Source organism: Bufo gargarizans, chromosome 10, assembly GCF_014858855.1.
Source record: "Bufo gargarizans isolate SCDJY-AF-19 chromosome 10, ASM1485885v1, whole genome shotgun sequence".
Lineage (NCBI taxonomy): Eukaryota > Metazoa > Chordata > Amphibia > Anura > Bufonidae > Bufo > Bufo gargarizans.
This window is the reverse complement of record NC_058089.1, coordinates 2557741-2578832: the sequence shown is the minus strand read 5'-3', so window position 1 is coordinate 2578832 and position 21092 is coordinate 2557741. Positions and strand designations below refer to the sequence as shown.

Below are 21092 nucleotides of genomic sequence, written 5' to 3'. Positions count from 1 at the left end.
TCCAGCGCTATTGTACTATGCATTCTGTATTCAGAATGCTATTATTTTCCCTTATAACCATGTTATAAGGGAAAATAATACAATCTACAGAACCCCGATCCCAAGCCCGAACTTCTGTGAAGAAGTTCGGGTTTGGGTACCAAACATGCGTGATTTTTCTGACGTGAGTGCAAAATGCATTACAATGTTTTGCACTCGCGCGGAAAAATCGCGTGTGTTCCCACAACGCACCCGCATGTTTTCCCGCAACGCCCGTGTGAAACCAGCCTTAGATTTACACACAGAGGCCAAAACAAAACCCATTACTGAGGGTTTGCTACAGTAGTATCTGGTCTAGGTAACCAGCGTTGAGGTAAATACAATCACAAGCTATTGTCTTATGCTGATACTTTGTCACAATGTATCAGCCTTCAGTCCTGCCCAGAGGATGGTCTAGACTGGTGGTTACATTGTAACAGACTCTGCTGTGAGTGGTGTTTGTTCTGTTCCCCCTCTAGGTCAGTGTTTCTTAACCTTTTTCTGACTCTGGCCCCCCTTCTGACTTGGTTTCCTTCCTGTGGCCGCCCCCGTTATAGCGGGCGCGTGGAAGTGGGAGAAGGAAGTGGAAGCTACGTTCTTCAGAGCTCACCTGGCGATCTATTCCCTGGGCAGCACGGTCACGTCTGTTTTCTTCACTTCTGTGTTTTCTCGGTCACTTCCGTGTTCATTTTTCACTTTCCTCTGTAGCCCTCTAGTCTTGTGTTGTGGCCCCCCACAGGATATTTCGAGAGGGCCACATTGAACCATAGGGCCTCCCATGGCAAGCAGAGATCTTGGGGGGAGGGGCGGGGGAAAATTCAGAAGTTGAAACACAAAGTAAGGACTAATGCACACGGCTGTAAGTGTTTAGAGGTCCGCAAATCGCGGATCTAAAACTCAGATCGTTCAAAAACTCTATAGGTGCGGATTACTTTATTTGTGAAATGCATTTCATCCTAATGCATATATTTTTGGGATGTTTTACATTTTTCTTCAAGAATAAGTCGGAAGAGATGTGTGAGCATGACCTTAATAGTTCTGTGTCAGTACATTCCATATCATGATGTGTTGGAAAGGTTTCTGCGGCGGATCGTTGTGCGGGTAGTTTGCGGTGTGTGACCTCCTAGTACATGACGGCGACGCGCTCTTCTGGTGAGGTATGGCACACAACGTAGGAAGGGTTTGTCTGGGTGTCTTAACACTTGTTTTACCTTTTTTCTGACTTGAGTGGCCGACCTCGCAAGGCCGCTGTGCCGAAAGTGAGCAGCTGCGGTCAGTCCCATGTAAATAGAGCAGGGGTCAGCAACCTCCGGCACTCCAGCTGCTCTTAAACTACAACTCCCAGCATTCACACATCCTTGGCTGTTCTTGTAACTCTCATAGAAGTGAAACGAGGATTCTGGGAGTTGTAGTTTCAGCTGGAGTGCCGGAGGTTGCTGGTCCTTGCAATAGAGGTTACTGGTGGTTCCCAGCACTGGAGATGGGGGGAGGGAGAGGGTTAACAGAGAGGTATATAGAAGCCCTGCCACTTCGTCTATTGACGAATAATATTAAATGTCTGATAACGGAGAGCAAAAAATCCTATTCACCAAAGCCATTAGGTTAACCCCTAACTTTGCTTCAGTTCTGCTGATGGTTGACCCCTTTGCAGGGAGTTGCAGTGTTGCTTCATGTGTTATCATCCCTAACTGCAGATATATACACACCCCTGGTAAATCGTGTACCGTGCTTCCCCCGTACCCTCTGCTCGCCGAGCACGCCCACAGTTTCTGGATTATTTTGTCAGACTGCAGCATTCTTTGTTTCGTCCATTTGACGGGTCCTTCCAGCGAGCGCTCGTTCATCCGCGATCGGGGTTGCCTTCTGTTTGTCAATGAGCTATACATTCTATGGATGACAGAGGTTTAAGTCATTCTTTCGAGTAATTTGCAGCAGCCAAGGCATCAGATCTAACGAGTCCTACTAGAAAATCTGGTTGGCCTGGGAATAGCTCAGAAACGCCTCCCGTCTGTGTTCTGCCCGTCACCGTGGGACATCCAATGGCAGCCGCTGGTAAAACTGCTCTCACAAAGCAGCACTAATGGGGTGGTGTGGCTGGAGACGTCAGCCCGATCACTACGCGAGTCTGAATCACTGTGTGAAAAAGATTTGTATTAATATCTGGGAGGTGGCGCCTCCTGAATAGCTGCCATTGAGAGGCACTGGGGTAAGGAAGGCTAAAGGACATCCAGACGCTGCCGCAGAATTGCAATATGCTGAACTTCACGAGGAATGCGCAGGGATGCTGAGCCGGCTTTTGGACAGTCGTTGTTTGATGCCACTCGATTCCTTTGTGTTCTTGTAGCAAAGGCTTTCCTGTGCATGAGTAGTTGGAGTGCAAGGTGCGTATGTCTCGTCATACGTCTCGCCTGGGGGGCTGAGAGTGATATACGGGAGAGGTGCAGCGTTCCTGCCCGAGATGAAAGGCTTCCCTTTGTGTGAGATGGAGATGTCGTGTTGTGCAGCTTCCTTTGTTCAGTTTGTCACTTTTACCGGGGCCGTCTGTTTCCGCTGGGTTTCCGGCACCGATGTGTAGGTGAGCGCTCCGTGCATTTACTCTTATGAATGCAGAGCAGCTGGGTGACGGTTAGGAGTCTCGCTCTGTATGGGAAGTGGTGACGGTGCCTGTTCCTTACCCGGGTGGTCACACATTTCCAGTGAATCTTATTGTGTTACGATTTCTTTCTTTTTAGTTTTATTTTTTGTAAATTACACTGTCAGGTGCACTTTGCTGTCCGACAGGTGTAATAATTACCTGCTTCTCTCTGTAATCACCTCGAGGACATCTTCATCTACTTCACAAAGCCTGCAGCAGACACCCGGCGGCCGCCTGTACTAGGGGGCTGTGTTTCAGTTGCCTTCTTTTTGGCTTACTTCTATGCAGTATAATACCTGGGTCTGTTTAAAGCTCCCCAAAATAACTCCCTGTAGATCTGGGTGCAGTTTGCGATGAGCAGTCTCCCCCTTACCTCTTTACTCCTGAGCGCCCCCTATAGCGGAGAACAGAATGGAGCCCTTCTCACTTGCCGAGCACTTGTCCTTTGTCTTCTCTTGCCAAAAGCCACATGTCTTGTTTTTTTGCGGAAACCATTTGTGAAATTATAAATGTGCTGTAGCCATGTCTGTTGGACCCTTTAGGCCCCTGTCGCCCCCTCTGTGTGTTAGGCCCCTGTCGCCCCCTCTGTGTGTTAGGCCCCTGTCGCCCCCTCTGTGTGTTAGGCCCCTGTCGCCCCCTCTGTGTGTTAGGCCCCTGTCGCCCCCTCTGTGTGTTAGGCCCCTGTCGCCCCCTCTGTGTGTTAGGCCCCTGTCGCCCCCTCTGTGTGTTAGGCCCCTGTCGCCCCCTCTGTGTGTTAGGCCCCTGTCGCCCCCTCTGTGTGTTAGGCCCCTGTCGCCCCCTCTGTGTGTTAGGCCCCTGTCGCCCCCTCTGTGTGTTAGGCCCCTGTCGCCCCCTCTGTGTGTTAGGCCCCTGTCGCCCCCTCTGTGTGGTAGGCCCCTGTCGCCCCCTCTGTGTGGTAGGCCCCTGTCGCCCCCTCTGTGTGGTAGGCCCCTGTCGCCCCCTCTGTGTGGTAGGCCCCTGTCGCCCCCTCTGTGTGGTAGGCCCCTGTCGCCCCCTCTGTGTGGTAGGCCCCTGTCGCCCCCTCTGTGTGGTAGGCCCCTGTCGCCCCCTCTGTGTGGTAGGCCCCTGTCGCCCCCTCTGTGTGGTAGGCCCCTGTCGCCCCCTCTGTGTGGTAGGCCCCTGTCGCCCCCTCTGTGTGGTAGGCCCCTGTCGCCCTCCTTCACGTTGAACTAATTGTGTGTTTATGGCTGATTTTCCCATTTTTGTGTTCTCTAACGTAAACAAATGTTCCTCCTTTTCCAGCACTCCGTCTCGAGGAGCTAGAGCAGGAGCTGGCCACACAAAGATGAGTCTCCATGGTGCCACTGGCGGTCACGAACGTTCACGAGATAGACGCCGATCAAGTGATAGATCTCGAGACTCGTCCCATGAAAGAGGAGAGAGCCAGCTGACTCCCTGCATCCGAAACGTTACCTCACCTACACGGCAGCATCACAGCGGTAAGTCGCCTGCTGGCGATCCTCCGATACGGGCTCAGAGTTCCTCCATTGATAAATGCATTGCAGAAATTGAAGGCTGGAGAGCGACGCGCGTTCATTTATCCTACCTTCACATGCGCCGTATCCGGTCTGCATTGTGTAGGAGTTGCTCTGAGATTGAGAAGCTATTTTTATAGAAACTTGCACGCAGCGTTTCTCGTCTGGTATTACTTCATGCTGTTCCGCATATATCGTTCTCCGCTATATACAGTCTGATTCATCTGCTTGGTTGAAGGGCAGGTCCATCTAAGATATATCGAGCAGCAAGTGAACTTTGAAGGCTTTGTGTTGGAAGCAGGAAAAATGGGCAAGCATAAGGATCTGATAGACTATGACGAGGGCAAAGGGGGATGTCTAGATGATGGGATCAGCAGGTTTTATGGGGGGTTTCCCAGTATGTAGTGGTTAGTACCTACCAAAAGTGGTCCACGGAAGAACTGGTGAACCAGCAACATAGTCGTGGACGCCCAGCGCTCAGTGATGTGTCAGCAGAGGAACTACTGGGGTGCAGATTGCTGAAACAGTCACTGCTGGTGATAGTCATGTGCCAGGACACACAGGGCAGCTTGCTGTGTAGCCACAGACCGATCCAAGTGCCCAAGCTGTCCCCTGTCCACCACTGGTAGAGCCTACAGAGGAGATGAGGGAGGTGACCTGGTCTGAGGAATCAAGTTACATCATGTGCACGGGCAGGTTCGTGCGCGTCACTTACCTGGGGATGAGATGGCACCAGGTGTACTATGGGAAGAGGGTAGTGATGCTCTGCAGGAGACCTTGGGTCCTGGCATTATGTGGATGTGACATATTCCACTCACCTAATCGTTGCATAGATAAGAGGCAGTGGCACCTTACAACTTACAGGACTAAAAGCATCCGGTGCCATAGGACTCCGTCAGAGATCTTGTGGGGTCCATACCTCAATGGGTCAGTGACATGAAGGAGGCCTAGAAAATATTCGGTAGGTGGTTTAATGTTATGGCTGATCAGCGCAGATCTTTGGTAGGAACTTTCTTCTCCCTTGGCCGATGTGCCCCATCTCTCCTCTGAAAAGATGTTCTTCAGCAGCTGCTCTGTTATAATGCGTTACTCTGCCCAAGCTGCTGCAGAACCTCATACGTTTCATGTCTTCTGTGTTTTACGTATTCTGTTGCTGTGGCTGATGAATATAACGTCATATATAATTTACTGGGAACATGGAGAAAACGTGATATCGGCTGCATTGTGATGGTTCCCGGTCTGCTGGATGTGTGGCTGTAATGGTTTTCCATGGTAACTGCATCATTATGTGACTGAATCACAGAATTCCTGAATTTTCAGGGCAAGATGATGTGAAAGTTTACATGGATCTGACTAGGAGAAACGACCCTGCAGCTTTCATCATAAAAGCAAAATGATCCCCAATACTGACTGCATTAGCACAGGGCAGGTGCTATAAAAGCATATATTTTTATTTTTTATTTTTTTCTTGTGACCTTCAGAAACTAAAATTATTCCTGATGGAGAGAAATCCAGGTCTCCGCGGTCTGTACAGGAGTATAAAGCGTCACGTAAATGCTCTAAATCGCAGAGTTGTGATGGGCACAAAACGACAGTGAAGGATGTGACGTGTCCGGAGCCCAGTACGCTTACCCTGTGGGTTGTCACCAGGGATGAGCGAGTAGACTTCGGATGAAACATCCGAAGTCGATTTGCATAAAACTTCATTCTAATACCGAAAAGCTTCTCAAAAACAATGAGAAAACCATGTGTGAGCAAAACTCAAATGGATCCGATAAACAACAACACACATATACGTAAATAACAAAATATTTTATTAATTCATCACATAAAGGACAAAAACCGTAGACATACATATAATATCAGTTGAAGGGAAACCAACCTTGAGACCCTGGTGAGCGCACCCAGGGTCTCAAGGTTGGTTCCCCTTCAACTGATATTATATGTATGTTCCATGCTGGCAGTTCAGTGTTATATGGTTGATGCATTATTGCACGCTATGGTGCTGCTGTTAGGGGGAATTTCCACACACTGCATCCATTTCATATTCCTATTACAGCTAGCATGGTAACAATTATATTGTTATTTTGAGCCCACGTTTCTACCTGGCCTGTGTATGAGAACAATGTTCTCGTTTAACCATGAGGTTGGCACAGGCTAGTAGGTGACGTGCGCTTGGGGGATACACCCGCATTGTTACCCTGGTGGGGTGCTGATTTGCAGTGTCGCCACTTTATTGCTGCTATTTATTTAGTGCATGTCTACGGTTTTTGTCCTTTATGTGATGAATTAATAAAATATTTTGTTATTTACGTATGTGTGTTTATCGGATCCATAATACTGTACAGAGCAGCAGCTCTGTTTTTTTTCAAGTTTTTTTTTTTTTTTTTTACAGTAACTAGAAATTGATTTATGAAGTTATTGCGCGGAGTCTTTGCAAAGTAATAACCGGCTCATCAGAGCCAATACATTCTAATACTGTACGGCGCTCCTGCTCTGTACAGTATTAGAACAAAGTTTTATGCAAATAGACTTTGGATGTTTCATCCGAAGTCTATTCGCTCATCCCTAGTTGTCTTCTATGGAGCCTGTTGTAGGGATCAACAACCTACAAAACTCCTAGCATGCACACTTGAAATTAAAAATCACTGAAAAAGATACAAAACATTAAAAATTGTAAAGGCTGAGCACTCGCCACCTAGACCCCAGGGAGAAACAAATGGGCCTGAGTGATAGTCTGAGTAATTTATTATTCAAAAGTGCAGATAATGATATAAAGTGATGATAAGAAAAGAGAAAATGTGATACACAAAAAATTACAATAAATATATTACAATATAAAACTCAATAGTAACTGAGGCAGTTGTATAAAGCAGCAATGTGTGTTGACAGCCTGGATGGAATCTCCGTCCCGTTATAAATGTCTTTCAATATAATTAGAATGTTCAATTCCGAGACATCGATGTTAATATTGATCGTAACCGATATTGCATATACTGCTCCCGGCTCGATTATTAGTTATCGATGTGCTGGCAATAGAAAGTTCTGCACTTCCACTGAGGAAGGGACCAGGAAAAGACCCCAAAACACGTCTGGTTGTTTAGAGACATCAGCTGATGGACAACTATTTATCTACCTTTTCCCTCATTTATGCAAGGCTCAACAGCATAGAGGCTCGATTCTTACTTGGCATATAAGGAACGTCGCAACTTAAATATTCGGCGGTCCTGATTAGGGATCGACCGATATTGATTTTTTAGGGCCGATACCGATACCGATAATTTGTGAACTTTCAGGCCGATAGCCGATAATTTATACCGATATTCTGGGAATTTTCATTTTTTAAAAAAAAAAAAAAATTCCCACAAATCTGCTGAAAATTTATGTTTATTGTTAATGTATTTTTTTTGGTAAATCTTTCTTTTTCATTTATATTTAATATTTTGGTGTTTTTATTATTTTTTTTGTAACTTTTTTTTTAAACTAACTTTTAGCCCCCTTAGGGACTAGAACCCTTGTCCTATTCACCCTGATAGAGCTCTATCAGGCTCTATCAGGGTGAATAGGAGCTCACACTGTCCCTGCTGCTGTGTGCTTTGTGCACACAGCAGCATGGAGCTTATCATGGCAGCCAGGGCTTCAATAACGTCCTGGCTGCCATGGTAACCGATCGGAGCCCCAGCATTACACTGCTGGGGCTCCGATCGGAGGAGCAAAGGAGAGGGAATCCTGTGGGGGGGCGCACTGCGACTGGGGTGGGGGGGCCCTATGCGCCACCACTGGGGGGGGGGGGGGGCGCACTGCGCCACCAATGAAGCTTAATCCCACATTTATTCATATACAGGAGGCGGGAGCTGGCTGCAGGATCACATAGCCGGCTCCCGACCTCTATGAGCAGTAGCTGCGATCTGCGGCACCTGAGGAGTTAACTACCGCAGATCGCAGCTACAGCTCATAGAGGCCGGGAGCCGGCTATGTGATCCTGCAGCTCCCGCCTCCTGTATATGAATGAATGATAGATTAAGCTTCATTGGTGGAGCAGTGGCCATAGCTCCTCCCCTCCTCCTGTCCCCTGTCCTTTCATTGGCGGCAGCGGCAGCAGCAGCACAGGGGGAGGAGACACTGCTCCTTCTCCCCTGTGCTGCTGCTGAGGGAACACGGAGAGCGCTGTCAGCAGCGCGATCTGTGTTCCCCATACACTATCGGAATATCAGCAAAATAGATGCCGATACCGATAGTGTTCAAAATCCTGAATATCGGCCGATAATATCGGTAAATCCGATAATCGGTCGATCCCTAGTCCTGATAATTGGGAGACAATCCCCACGGTTGGAGACAGTCCGGAAGGCAACTGGAGACCGCACAGACAAGTGACCGTCGAACCGTTCCAGCTGACAACTTGTAACCAGGTACCGCTGTATCTGACATTGCAAGCCACGTGGGACGCCACTGTGCGCGCAAGTCGTACGGCACTTCAATTGCCTTACACTGGGAAGTTTAATGACAGTATACCAGTTAGCGATTTTATGCCGAACTTTCTATTGCCAGCACATCAATAACTAATAATCGAGCCGGGAGCAGTATATGCGATATCGGTTACGATCAATATTAGCATCGATGTCTCAGAATTGAACATTCTAATTATATTGAAAGACATTTATTGCTTTCTATCGGGACGCAGATTCCATCCACGCTGTCAACACACATTGCTGCTTTATACAACTGCCTCAGTTACTATTGAGTTTTATATTGTAATATATTTATTGTAATTTTTTGTGTATCACGTTTTATCTTTTCTTATCACTTTATATCATTATCTGCATTTTTTTATAATAAATTACTCAGACTATCACTCAGGCCTATTTGTTTCTCCCTGGGGTCCAGGTGGTGAGTGCTCAGCCATTGGGCTTAGTAGCAGCCATTCCATAGTTACCGGCAGTGAGCCCCCATGTCCTTCTATCTAAAGATACAAAACAACGCAATATGCAGTGTTGCTAGGTGTCCTCCGTCTCCATCTTCTATATACAGAAGACGGAGGACGTAGTAGTGGACAATCCCGAACGCTGCGTGCGTGCTCCCGTCGGACCGGGATAGTGCCGATATTAGAGATTAAAAGTTTGCGATTTAGAATATTCGCGATCAACTACTCAGGAGGAAGAGAGCGTGTTTAAGTCTGGAGAAAGCCGATTGGTTGAGGTGAGGCTGCGCGTTCCCGAGATGAGCTGAATGAATTCTGGGTAGAGGGAGGTCTTGGCCTCAGAGTAAGGGCATCAGCGGCCATCCTGAAGATAGTCAGAAAAGTCTTGTGAGGAGCGGTTGCTATGGACGGAATCTTATTGAACACAATAATTAGTGATTATGGATCATCACCACAGCAGCAGCAACATATTCGAAAATTTAACTTTGAGTGAAAATATGACAGTTATCCCTTAACTGCTATGAAACTACCACTCCCAGCATGCACACTTGCTCACCTGTTACAGGAACTTTCATACAAGTGACTGGAGCATGCTGGGAATTGTAGTCTCAACAGCTGGAGCCCTTGCTGACCCGTGCTCTAGGGCGAGAACACCTGGCGGTATTGGCACAGGTGTTAAGTGCCAGGAAGCCGCAGGGCCGATTGCAGTGGTTTTGCAGGTGAAATCATCCAGCCACTGAACATTGCGGAGGCATCGAGGCTGCCCCGTGTGCCTCACCCTCACAAGACTCGCCAGTCGGCCATTTCCAGTTGTGGGTTGAGGCAGGTTATTCCACCGAGGGTTTTAGATTTAATGTAATTTTTCCTCCACAATTGGTTTAAGTCTTATTATTCCAGAGTCTTTTAAATGAGATCATTATGGATGATGTGTAAGTAAATCTCCGCGCCAGGACCTGAGGCGACCCTCCGCAGTCAGATACAAGATCATCCACCATCAATAAGAATGGAATTACTTTGTGCCAGTGAAAATCAAGCCAAAGGATATAGAGTGCGGCTATTAAAGGGGTCCTCTCACTGCAGAAAAGTTTAGCATAAGGCTTCCTTAAAAGCATTGTCATGCACTGCTCCAGGAGAGGGAGGAGTCAATGAATTAAGGCGGAGCTATTAGAGCCTGGGGTGTCCATGTAAATGCATGTCTTGCACAGTTCCTCATAAATCGGTCATTAAAGGGGTCCTCTCACTTTAGCAAATGCCATTTATCATGTAGATAAAGTTAATACAAGGCACTTCCTAATGTATTGTGATTCTCCATATTGCCTCCTTTTGCTGCGGGATTCATGTTTCCATCGCATTATACACGGCTTGTTTCCATGGTTATGACCACCTTTCAACCCAGCAGCAGTGGTCGTGCTTGCACACTATAGGAAAAAGCGCTGGCCCTTGCTGGTCGAGACCATGGGAGCGCACGTAGGCTGGTGCAAGCACGACCACTGCTGCTGGATTACAGGATGGTCGTAACTAGGGATGAGTGAATTTCATATTGTGACGTTCAGGTTGTGGTAGAATCTGAATTGCGTTATAGATTCTGTTACCACGGACCATAACGCAATGCCTTTAGTCATAGAAGTCTATGGGCTGCAAAACGGATCCGTCCAGTTTCCGTTAAGCTGGAGTCCTCTAAAGGCGTTCCGTTGTGCATTCGTTCATGGAATTGCATTATGGTCCGTGGTAACAGAATCCATAACGCTATTTAGATTATACCGCAACCCGAACCTAAAAAAATGAATTTCAAAATATGAAATTCGCTCATTCCGAGCCGTAACCCCTGGATAGGAGCCGTGTATGATGTGATGGAGACATGAATCCAGCCAAACAATGTATCAGTATGGAGAATGACGACACATTAGTAAGTGCCTTGTATTAACTGGATCTACATGTTAAATGTCATCTGCGAAGTCGGAGAACCTCTTTAAGGACTGATGTGTGGCTACATGGACTCTGCCATATCCTGCCAGCGCTGCAGATCTAGACCTCTGATTGGCTGCACACCGCGCTCTGCGAGCTCCGCCTTAATTCATTGACTCCTCCCTGTTCTGGGTCAGTGCATGGCGTCATGATTCCATGCTGGTATAAGATGAGCACTTGTTTTATGTCAAGACTTGTGAGTTTTCAGTTTCTGTGATTTTCATGTAGGTAAGTGAATTGGGGGCTTCCTGATGGACGGCGGCCCCCTTACCGTAACAGGCCAGGTCCTTGTGCAAGTCCTGAGTGCTTGGAAATTCAATTACTGTGCACACCAGTGTGGCTCCCTGTACGTCTACAGCTGAAAATGTCTCGCTTCCGGTCCGAGTGCTTAAAGACTTGATTTTCTTTTATAGATCGAGAGAAGGAATACTGTTCATCCCGGCCGAGCAGCCCCCGCCCTCAGAAAACCTCCCCCAACGGCTCCAGTAGTAGTTTTGGGCTCAGTAGCCGAAACAGTAGCCAGTCGAGTTCGGAAGGGAACTGTAAGAGCGCTGGGGAGATGGTGTTTGTGTACGAGAATGTAAAGGAAGGAGCGCGGAGCATCCGCACCGCCGAGAGAGTCACCCTGATAGTGGACAACACCAGATTTGTTGTAGACCCCGCCATTTTCACCGCACAGCCAAACACTATGCTGGGCAGGTTGGTATTTTGCATTTCGTGGTTGTCTGTTCAGTGGCCGTTCTCTTACATCTCTGCAGGCTCCAGTCTGGAGCTAATTTGTAATGCAGTTACCTAACTAACAATTCCCTAATGTCATGTTCTTTAGAATCTCTCCCTTCAGCTGCTAGACGGCCCAGGGGACGTAAGGGCGCCTTCACACGCGGCAGAAAATTCTGCGCCTGAAAATCCGCTCCATTCATTTTGAGTGAGGCGGGAAGCGCATGGATTTCTGTAAACCCCATCGGGGTGATTGGAGCAGATTTTCAGTCACAGAATTTTCTGCCGCGTGTGACGGCGCCCTAAGGCCTGGAGTCTGTGTCCTGCGCACACTCTTAGTTTGTGGGGCACATTCATTTTCAGTCGCTCCTGCAGCAGATGGGAATGGTTCTGCTGAATATTGGGGAACTGCTATTTTAAAAGGTTTGTCCACTTTGCATTCAGTGCATCTAAAATTGTGTACACAGCTCCTATGCAGAGCCATGAGTCTCTGTGGTTACACCCTGCAAGCAAGCCTGCGCAGTCTGAACCCGCAGTTGTTGGGCTGTGTTCACATCACGTTTGGGGACTTGTACGCACTGATGTATACCTCCAGCGTGATGTGAACAGCGCCTAGCACCTTGGTATCTGGAGCCTTGGAGACACATAGCTCTGCAGCGGAGCTGTGTACATAGTCATAGCAGATGACGTCTGTCTGCGGAGTTGCTTCTGTCTGTCTCTTGACCTGTGCCGATCTCGTTGCACAGGATGTTTGGATCTGGCAGAGAACATAATTTCACGCGTCCTAATGACAAGGGAGAGTTTGAAGTGGCGGAGGGAATCAGCTCCACTGTGTTTCGGGCCATTCTGGTGAGAATTTCTTGCTTTCCTGCTATCTCTGTTCTCGCCTTATTTCTGAAAGATTTTATAACTGTTACTTGGTCGTCTGTGCTCAATGTAAGAGGTTTTAGTCCAGCTTTACTCGGGTTTATAACAAACTATAAAGGATCAGTAAGGCCCAACTGGTCTCTCCTAATAAATACCATTTTGGAGCATCTTCATGTGTTAGTGTCCCTGTGTATTCCTCCTGGAAGTGTACTACTAAATGGATAACTTGCCATTCCCGTGGGGGGCCTGTTAGTCTGACGCTGCTCATTCATAAGGCTACTTTCACACTTGCGGCAGGACGGATCCGGCAGGCTGGTCTCCATGTCGGATCCGTTCTTCCACTGTTTCGCCGGACCGCCGCTCTGTCCCCATTGACTATAATGGGGACAGGGCTGAGCTCCAGCGCAGCACTGCGAAAGCCGCCGAACTAAAGTCCTGCATGTCCGACTTTTTAGTCCAGCGGCTTTCGCCGTGCTGCGCCAGAGCTCAGCCCCCGTCCCCATTATAGTCAATGGGGACGGAGCGGCGAAACAGCAGAAGGACGCATCCGAGAGGGAGACCAGCCTGCCGGATCCATCCTGCTGCGAGTGTGAAAGTACCCTCACCGGCTGTAGTGACGCAAGAAAATTGTCAAGAGGAAGGGTAACGACCAGTTGGCAATTTAATCATGCATTTCCAGGAGGATTAGCAGGGGAACGGCACATGGCAGATGTCCAAGACCAGGGATGCTCAACCTGCGGCCCTCCAGCTGTTGTAAAGCTACAACTCCCACCATGCTCTGCTGTAGGCTGATAGCTGTCCGGGAATGCTGGGAGTTGTAGTTTTGCAACAGCTGGAGGGCCGCAGGTTGAGCATGCCTGGCCAAGACGATTCACTTGATGAGAAATAGAAGCCTTTACAGAAACATATCTGGAAATAAACTAGAAGGGGCAGCCAGATGGGTTATTAGGGCTGTGATGACAATAGGTTTAGTGGTGGTAAGTGGCCCTTAATGGGGACGGGGGTTATGTAAAGCTTTGCTGTCTCAGATTATCCACAATTAAAGTGTTGGGTGTGGACGAGAGGAGAATGGCATGACGTTAGGTGTAACCGGGTTAGGGTTAGTACAGGGAGGCGAGGGGAGAGCTGCTGTAAAACATGGAGGACAGGCGACACCGACCCTGAGGCCCATCAGGAACTGGGAGCGCAGAGACATCACAGTCCCTTCTCTGTTGGAGAACGAAGGACCCAGGGACGGCAGAGAGGTTTCTTACAGGCCCTACTTGATCATGGTTTCTGTAAGGTTAGATTAAGAAGAAATAAAATAAACCTGTCTGTTCACTGCAGTACGAGACGTGGCCTGTAGACGTGAGCGGCGCTGTTCACTACGCAGGGCCATGTCTGTGGATCTGTGCTCCGAGGCCGTCTGCGGCCATCTGTCGTCAGAGGCCCTCCAGCTATTTCTGGCTCGCTCCTATCCCTATAGTCTATTTTAGGGTGTTCTTATTATTGGGCTGCGTCATAATCCACATCTCGCTCCAGTGTCTTGTGCTGCACTTAATGACATTTTTGGCGAGTGGAACACAATGCGGTGGCAGAGCTGCTCTTTATATAATCTCAGCACTTTAAAGACGTAGTCAAGAAACGTCACATTCCAGAGCGAGACGTCCTCTCCGGTGAGGTTGCTGTCTCAGCCGCAGTCTAGATGATCAATGCCAGGCAGCTGCTGCTTTCTCCCTGCATTATAGGTAGTCTGTGCTCATCAGCAGCGGTCCTTATAGGATCAGTGGAAACTTGGCTCTGGCCCTTTAAATGCATTAACCGTGTGCAGGAGGAGTCTGGCACATTCCTCCATTTAGTTATTTTGCAGACAGAGCTTTTAGCCAGAATTACTTTCCCCCCTTTAAACCATCACTGATCATTAACTCTTTCCTGTTCTTGCCAGATAACGAGTAATCGGTCTCTTTCACTCATCCTGGCGTTAGCGGCTGCACTGATACCTTTCACTTGGCGTCTCCTGCGCTGCTAAATTGTCCTGTATAGATCTGTATGTGATGGGGGTTTATTAGAAATAAAGTAGGGAGCAGTGCACTACTATGCAGGTGTTGGGCTCTGTTCACTCCTGTGCCTGGGCTTCTGCTGGAGCCGTGACGGATCCTGATGGACATTATGGTCTATTTCGGTGGGAAAAATATCAGCAGAACTGTCAGAAAAGCCACAACACTTGGGCCCCCTGTACTCGGGACATAAGTCTTCTTGGAGCCCCCTGTACTCGGGACATAAGTCTTCTTGGAGCCCCCTGTACTCGGGACATAAGTCTTCTTGGGGCCCCCTGTACTCGGGACATAAGTCTTCTTGGAGCCCCCTGTACTCGGGACATAAGTCTTCACCTCTGTCAGGTCGGTGGACAGCCTTCTTCAGGTCTCTCCAGAGATGCTCCATTGGGTTCAGGGCTCCGGCTGGGCCCCTTCAAGGACATTCCCAGAGTTGTCCCTGAGCCGCTGCTGTGTTGTCTTGGCCGTGTGTTTAGGGTCATTGTACTGTAGGAGAGTTTGACCCAAAGCTCTGGATCAGGTTCTCACTAAGAGTATCTCTGAACCTGTATCCATTCAGCTTTCCCTCCACCCGGACTGGTCTCCGTCCCCTTAGCATGATGCTTCCACCCCCATGCTTCACTGTAGAGATGGTATTGGGCTGGTGATGAGCGGCGCCTGGTTTCCTCCAGACATTATGCTTAGAATTGAGGCCAAAAAGTTCCATCTGACCAGAGAGTCTAGTTTCTCACAGTCTGAGATCCTTTAGGTGCTATTCTACAAACTCCAGGCGGCTTTCGTGTGCCTTTTACTGAGGAGAAGCTTCTTTCCGGCCACTCTGCCATAAAGCCCAGATTAGTGGAGGCTGCAGTGACCATGAGTTTCTTGGTCACTTTTCTCATTAGGGCCCTTCTACCCCTGATTACTTTGGAAGAACCAGGACTCTTCCTAGAGCTGGCTGCCCCACCAAACTCCTTCCATGTAAGAATTATGGAGGACACTGATCTTGGGATCTTTCAGTGCAGTGGAAAGGTTCTGTGCCTCCACACAATCCTGTCTCTGAGCTCTACAGGCAGTTCTTTCCTCCTCAGGGCTTCTGTTTTCACTTTCTCATTATGGGGATTGTGAAGGTGTCTGAAGACGTTCCCAGTGCTCCCCAGGCAGGTTACTAATGGGGGGGGGGGGATAGAAGAATTGTATAGGCCAGTGACGCTGTCACATGTTCTACAGAATTGTAATACTTACGACATCAGTCCAAGGCTCTGACTAGGGATGAGCGAATTTCATGTTATGAAGTTCGTTTGGTGGTAAAAGCAGAATTGCCCTCTAGATTCCGTAACCACGGACTATAACTAAATTCTATGATGGAGCGCCTTTGAGACATTCCGATATTCATTCCGTCATAATGAAGTCTATGGCCTGCATAATGGATCCGTCCCGTTTCCGTTATGCGGGTGAGGACTCTGGATCGGGAGAGGACTTCCCTGCATAACTGAAACGGGACGGATCCATTATGCAGGCCATAGACTTCTATTATGACGGAATGAATATCGGAATGTCTCAAAGGCGTTCGGTTATGCAATCAGTCTGGGAATTACGTTATGGTCGGTGGTAACGGAATCCATAACGCAATTCTGCTTTTACCACCAAACAAAGCGCAAACTACTTTCAAAATATGAAATTCGCTCATCTCCAGCTATCGCTCTTCTGTTCGCTGCATTTCCCAGACTTCCTCTTCTTCGCTTTATTTTATTTTTTTCCTCCCAGCTTCCTTATGGGTTTTTAACTTTTTTTTATTTTTTAAAATAAGGATTACTACAAGACCGGGATAATTCGCTGTCCGGACGGAATATCGATCCCGGAGCTCAGAGAAGCGTGCGACTATCTCTGTATCTCGTTTGAGTATAGCACTATCAAATGTAGAGACCTCAGTAAGTATCCGGCAGAAGCGTCTCCGTGTCTGTCCTGCTCTCCATCTCACATCCTCTCGTGTGTGGCAGCACAGATAAATGATGCAGTCACCATCTCTGTGACATCTCGCTTCTCTCTGCTTTGACACATTCTGCGTCCTGTGCCTTTAAATCTGTAACCGCTTCTGCGCCTTTGTGTCTTGTTCCAGATTTTTGTCACCATTTTTTTGTCTGCATTTGATTTCTTAATGTCACTTATTCCAGGTGCGCTCATGCATGAACTGTCCAATGACGGGGCTCGGAGACAGTTTGAGTTTTACCTGGAGGAGATGATCCTGCCCTTGATGGTTGCCAGCGCTCAGAGCGGAGAGAGGGAGTGCCATATCGTGGTGCTAACCGATGACGATGTGGTGGACTGGGACGAAGAGTACCCACCACAGATGGGAGAGGAATATTCTCAAAGTATGTAGCGAATAGTAGTTTTGCTTTATTTTCAAGAAGTCCATAGTGGGTGGAAATGATGTTTTCCACTTTTAAGCAAAAAATGTTGTTTAGTTTTAATTGAAAATTATTCATAAACTTTGGAATGCTTTTAAAATGTTTTAAAAACTTAGTGTTTCCTGCTTGTACGGTTTGGTTTGAATTATTGCATTTTTATTTATTTTTTTGCCTTGAGGCACCTCCCATTGTTTGTGGCTGCAGAAGCCATAGCTCGTGTCTGCTGAAGCCATGTTCAAAACCAGAAAAAGCGCTCACTCGCAGTTGCCATATTGGTGCTGTACAGGGAGGTTAGTTTCCACTGCGTCTTGAGAGCTCAGGTGTTTCAGGATTTGTGAATTTCAGCAGTAACCAGCAGCTCTTGGGTACAATGGCGCACATTTATTAAGACTGGCGTTTTAGATGCCGTTCTTAATTAATCCCTGCGATGGCGGAGGATCCGCCGGAGTTATGTATCCGCGCCGGTCTCTACATAACTTCTGTGTATCCAGCGCCCGTCTAAATGTTAGGCAGCTTCTGAGCTTCCTTGCTGTCTTACATTTAGACCTTCCTCTACGCCTAAATCGCCCCGCACACTTCTTTAGAACTGACATGAGCGGGGTGAAGTTGCGGATTGCGGTGCAAAGGACCTTTGTGCCACAATCTGCAGCAGAAATATGCCTAATATAGGCGTATTTCTGGTTAATAAATGACCCCCATACTGTTTTTATGCTGCTTTGAGATCTTTAATACTTATATATATATTTTTTTCTCTCCAGTTATTTACAGCACCAAGTTGTACAGGTTCTTCAAGTACATAGAAAACAGGGATGTGGCCAAGTCTGTCCTTAAGGAGAGAGGACTTAAAAAGATCCGGCTAGGCATTGAAGGTGAGCGTCTTCCCGGAATCTCCTCCATTTTATGGTACAGGATTATAAATATGGAGGCGTTACCTGCAGAGCGACTACTTCAGAAGCTGTGGCCGTCTCTCCCATTATGTCCACACAGCCCTGTGAATGGGGGATAACGTCAAACAACCAGAATACTGCTGTGGGTGCAGGAGCTACCCCTGCCCTATCAGCGGCACGGACCCAGCAGTCACGGCTGTGCCCCTGCTGTATACTCCAGCATCTGTGTTTTCACTGATGCCGGTGTAGTAACCCCTTGTATGCCACGGTCAAAGCTGACTACAGCATGCAGGGGGGTTTGCTGAGGTTACAGGATCCTTCCTTATCGGGTCCCTGCAGTGACAGGGACCCGATGGCTAGAAAGGCAGCCCGATTTCATAGACATCGGGACTTGCCTTCTACGGAAGCCTGCGAGATCCAGCCCCTTAGGCCGTCAGTGTAAAAACTGACAGGCTCAGCAGTACAATACAGGAGGGAGCAGACCCCAGAAGTTGAAGTCCCAAAGTGGGATAAAAATAAGTGTTTTTAATAAAGTGGGTCTTGGAAATTTTCTTAAAATGTTTAAGATTTGCTTCTAAAATTCTTATCCTTCTAATGGATTTTTTTTATAAATAAAAATTAAACATATTTACCACTGTCATGAAGTACAATGTGACACGAGAAAAGAATCTTGGATAAGTAAATGTGTTCCAAAGTGTCAGATTTCCATAAAACCGCATGCTGCTTAAGGTGAAATATGGCAGGGTGCTGAAAGGGTTAAAGATCACAAATGTTTCCATTCACGCTCATTTCAGGCCGGTTTCATCTTGTGTTGCGGCAGTCTGCTGGATCTCAAAGCCAGGACAAAACTGATCAGGATCAATTCATTCCGTTCCATTTTGTTGCATTTTTTTGAGTGGATGCAAAACTGCTGCGGATCAGTGTCTGGTCGGCCCCACGGAACAAACCGTTAATGGAAAAATCCGATTCGGCGCCCATTGACTTACACCGATGTTCATACTGGATCCAGTTTGTTCGGTTTTGATTTAATACAACCAGATCTGGCTGAAACAGATGCATCCGGATGTATTAAGTGGCACTTGCCACAACGCAAGTGTGAAACGGGCCGTGGGACAGAGCCGCACAGTTTCCGCAGAGTGGAAGTCTTCCCATGAGGTGCAGATTTCAAAACTGCTTGTGCCTCAAACCCACAATCTAGAGCCAGAAATGAACATTTCTTAGACCGGCTTAGAAAGAGTAAGGCTACTCTACCACTTGCGGCAGAGGATTCTGGCAGGCAGTTCCATTTCCGGATCCGTCTGACAAATGCATTGCAGTACCGGATCCGTCTCTCTGGAAAAAACTGGTCCGGTATTCAAAAATTTATTTTTTTGCATTCCATTCAGAATGCATTAGGATAAAACTGGTCATTTTTTTGGCAAGTATTGAGTTCCTGTGACTGAATTCAATACCAGAAAACAAACAACGCTAGTGTGAAAGTACCCTTAAAGAGGACCTTTCACTAGAATAAAACATCTAAACTAAGTATACAGACACGGAGAGCGGCGCCCAGGGATCTCCCTGCACTTACGTTATACCTGTCGCTCCGTTCTCCCAGTATAGCCGTCGGTATCTTCATAGTTGGGCTCTGCCCAGTGGAACCTGCCAGCGTCTCCCAGGCTGCAGTGCTGGCCAATCACAGCGCTCAGCTCATAGCCGGAGAGGCTTTTTTTTTTCTCTCGGGCTATGAGCTGAGCGCTGTGATTGGCCAGCACTGCAGCCTGGGAGAAGGAGACGCTGGCAGGTTCCACTGGGCAGAGCCCAACTATGAAGATACCGACGGCTATACTGGGAGAACGGAGCGACGCCCAGGTATAACGTAAGTGCAGGGAGATCCCTGGGCGCCGCTCTCCGTGCCTGTAAACTTAGTTTAGATGTTTTATTCTAGTGAAAGGTCCTCTTTAACTGACCTGTGGGCCGAGAATCCATAGCATGAAATAAGAAATAAAAATCTGTAGCTTTTCTGGGACCGTCGGGCATAACATAACTGTGGCCATATGTTGTAGACTTGCAAAGGGTGAAATCCACGGCAGACATCTGCAGCTTCTAATCCTGATCATCTCCCTTTCAGGTTACCCAACATACAAGGAGAAAGTGAAGAAGAGGCCGGGCGGACGGCCAGAGGTCATCTACAACTATGTGCAGCGGCCCTTCATCAGGATGTCCTGGGAGAAGGAAGAGGGGAAGAGCCGACATGTGGACTTCCAGTGTGTGAAAAGCAAATCCATCACAAACCTGGCTGCAGCTGCTGCCGACATCCCACAGGACCAGCTTATGCACCCAACACCTCAAGTAGACGAGCTCGACATCTTACCTAATCACCCCACCCCAGGTAACAACGACACAGAACCAGACGGGCAGAACTCCACCTTATAATACAGGCTTCACGGCTGCAGGAACGTGTGCAATCGGCCATCATAGGAGTCGACTTCATCTGTCACCAATGCTGAGGTTTCTTTTTATACAATCATTACAAAAGGGAGGGGGCAAATGGTGTTATGGTGGCACTGCCACACGTGGGACATGTAATACACCAATGCGCTGTTCTGGTTGTGCAGTGTGGACTTTTTCTTTTACTGACCAAAGGAACAAGCAGAGGTTCCAGCTGTCATGTGTTTCTGGTGGGCTTGTGATGTCGGCTGTCTGTTTACTCCTTCACACTGTAACTATCCCCCCAATCCCGCTCCGCTATCTGGCAGCTGGAGGATATCACAGGGTCTCCTCCGGGGTTTTTCGTACTGGCACTTTATGGATGGTTTCAGGCGGTGTTTGTAAAGTTAATTTTATAGTATATTAGTATTAACTTTAAAAAGTGCATCAATTTAAAAAGTTTGGATATTTGGTGATCTTGTATTTCCCTTTACCTGTATTCACTGAGCACAAGCGGGGCGTTCTCACTAAGGCCAGCCCCCGGAATGTCACGCAATGGGGCTTGGAGCAAGCGATGCCTTACACCACACAATCTTCCCCGGCCGAGTTTACCAAGAGAATTGTTTGAAATAAATGATTGTATGTTTTGCATTTAAATAAATTGTCATTATTTTAAATCTGCTGTGGCCTGGGGTCAGAATGGTTTTTATATGGAGGTGCTGCCCCCTGCTGAGTAAAGCACTGCATGACAACTGTCAAA

The 21092-nt window shown here is 47.7% G+C and overlaps 1 protein-coding gene across 3 annotated transcripts in view; it reads left to right on the top strand.

The window, feature by feature from the left end:
* BTBD10 (BTB domain containing 10) overlaps nt 1-21014 on the top strand; it is a 43203-nt gene extending 22189 nt beyond the window's left edge. For 2 of the 3 annotated variants that reach the window (XM_044270226.1, XM_044270227.1), the window contains 7 exons: nt 3917-4113; nt 11446-11731; nt 12496-12598; nt 16439-16559; nt 16803-17000; nt 17795-17905; nt 20034-21014. In XM_044270226.1, coding sequence (XP_044126161.1) covers nt 3917-4113; nt 11446-11731; nt 12496-12598; nt 16439-16559; nt 16803-17000; nt 17795-17905; nt 20034-20338 — 1321 coding nt within the window. In that variant the 3' untranslated portion in view covers nt 20339-21014. Of the gene's footprint in view, nt 1-2258; nt 2400-3916; nt 4114-11445; nt 11732-12495; nt 12599-16438; nt 16560-16802; nt 17001-17794; nt 17906-20033 lie in introns of those variants that run through there. The other variant, XM_044270225.1, reaches the window with a different exon arrangement.
* Nucleotides 21015-21092: the final 78 nt, after the last annotated feature.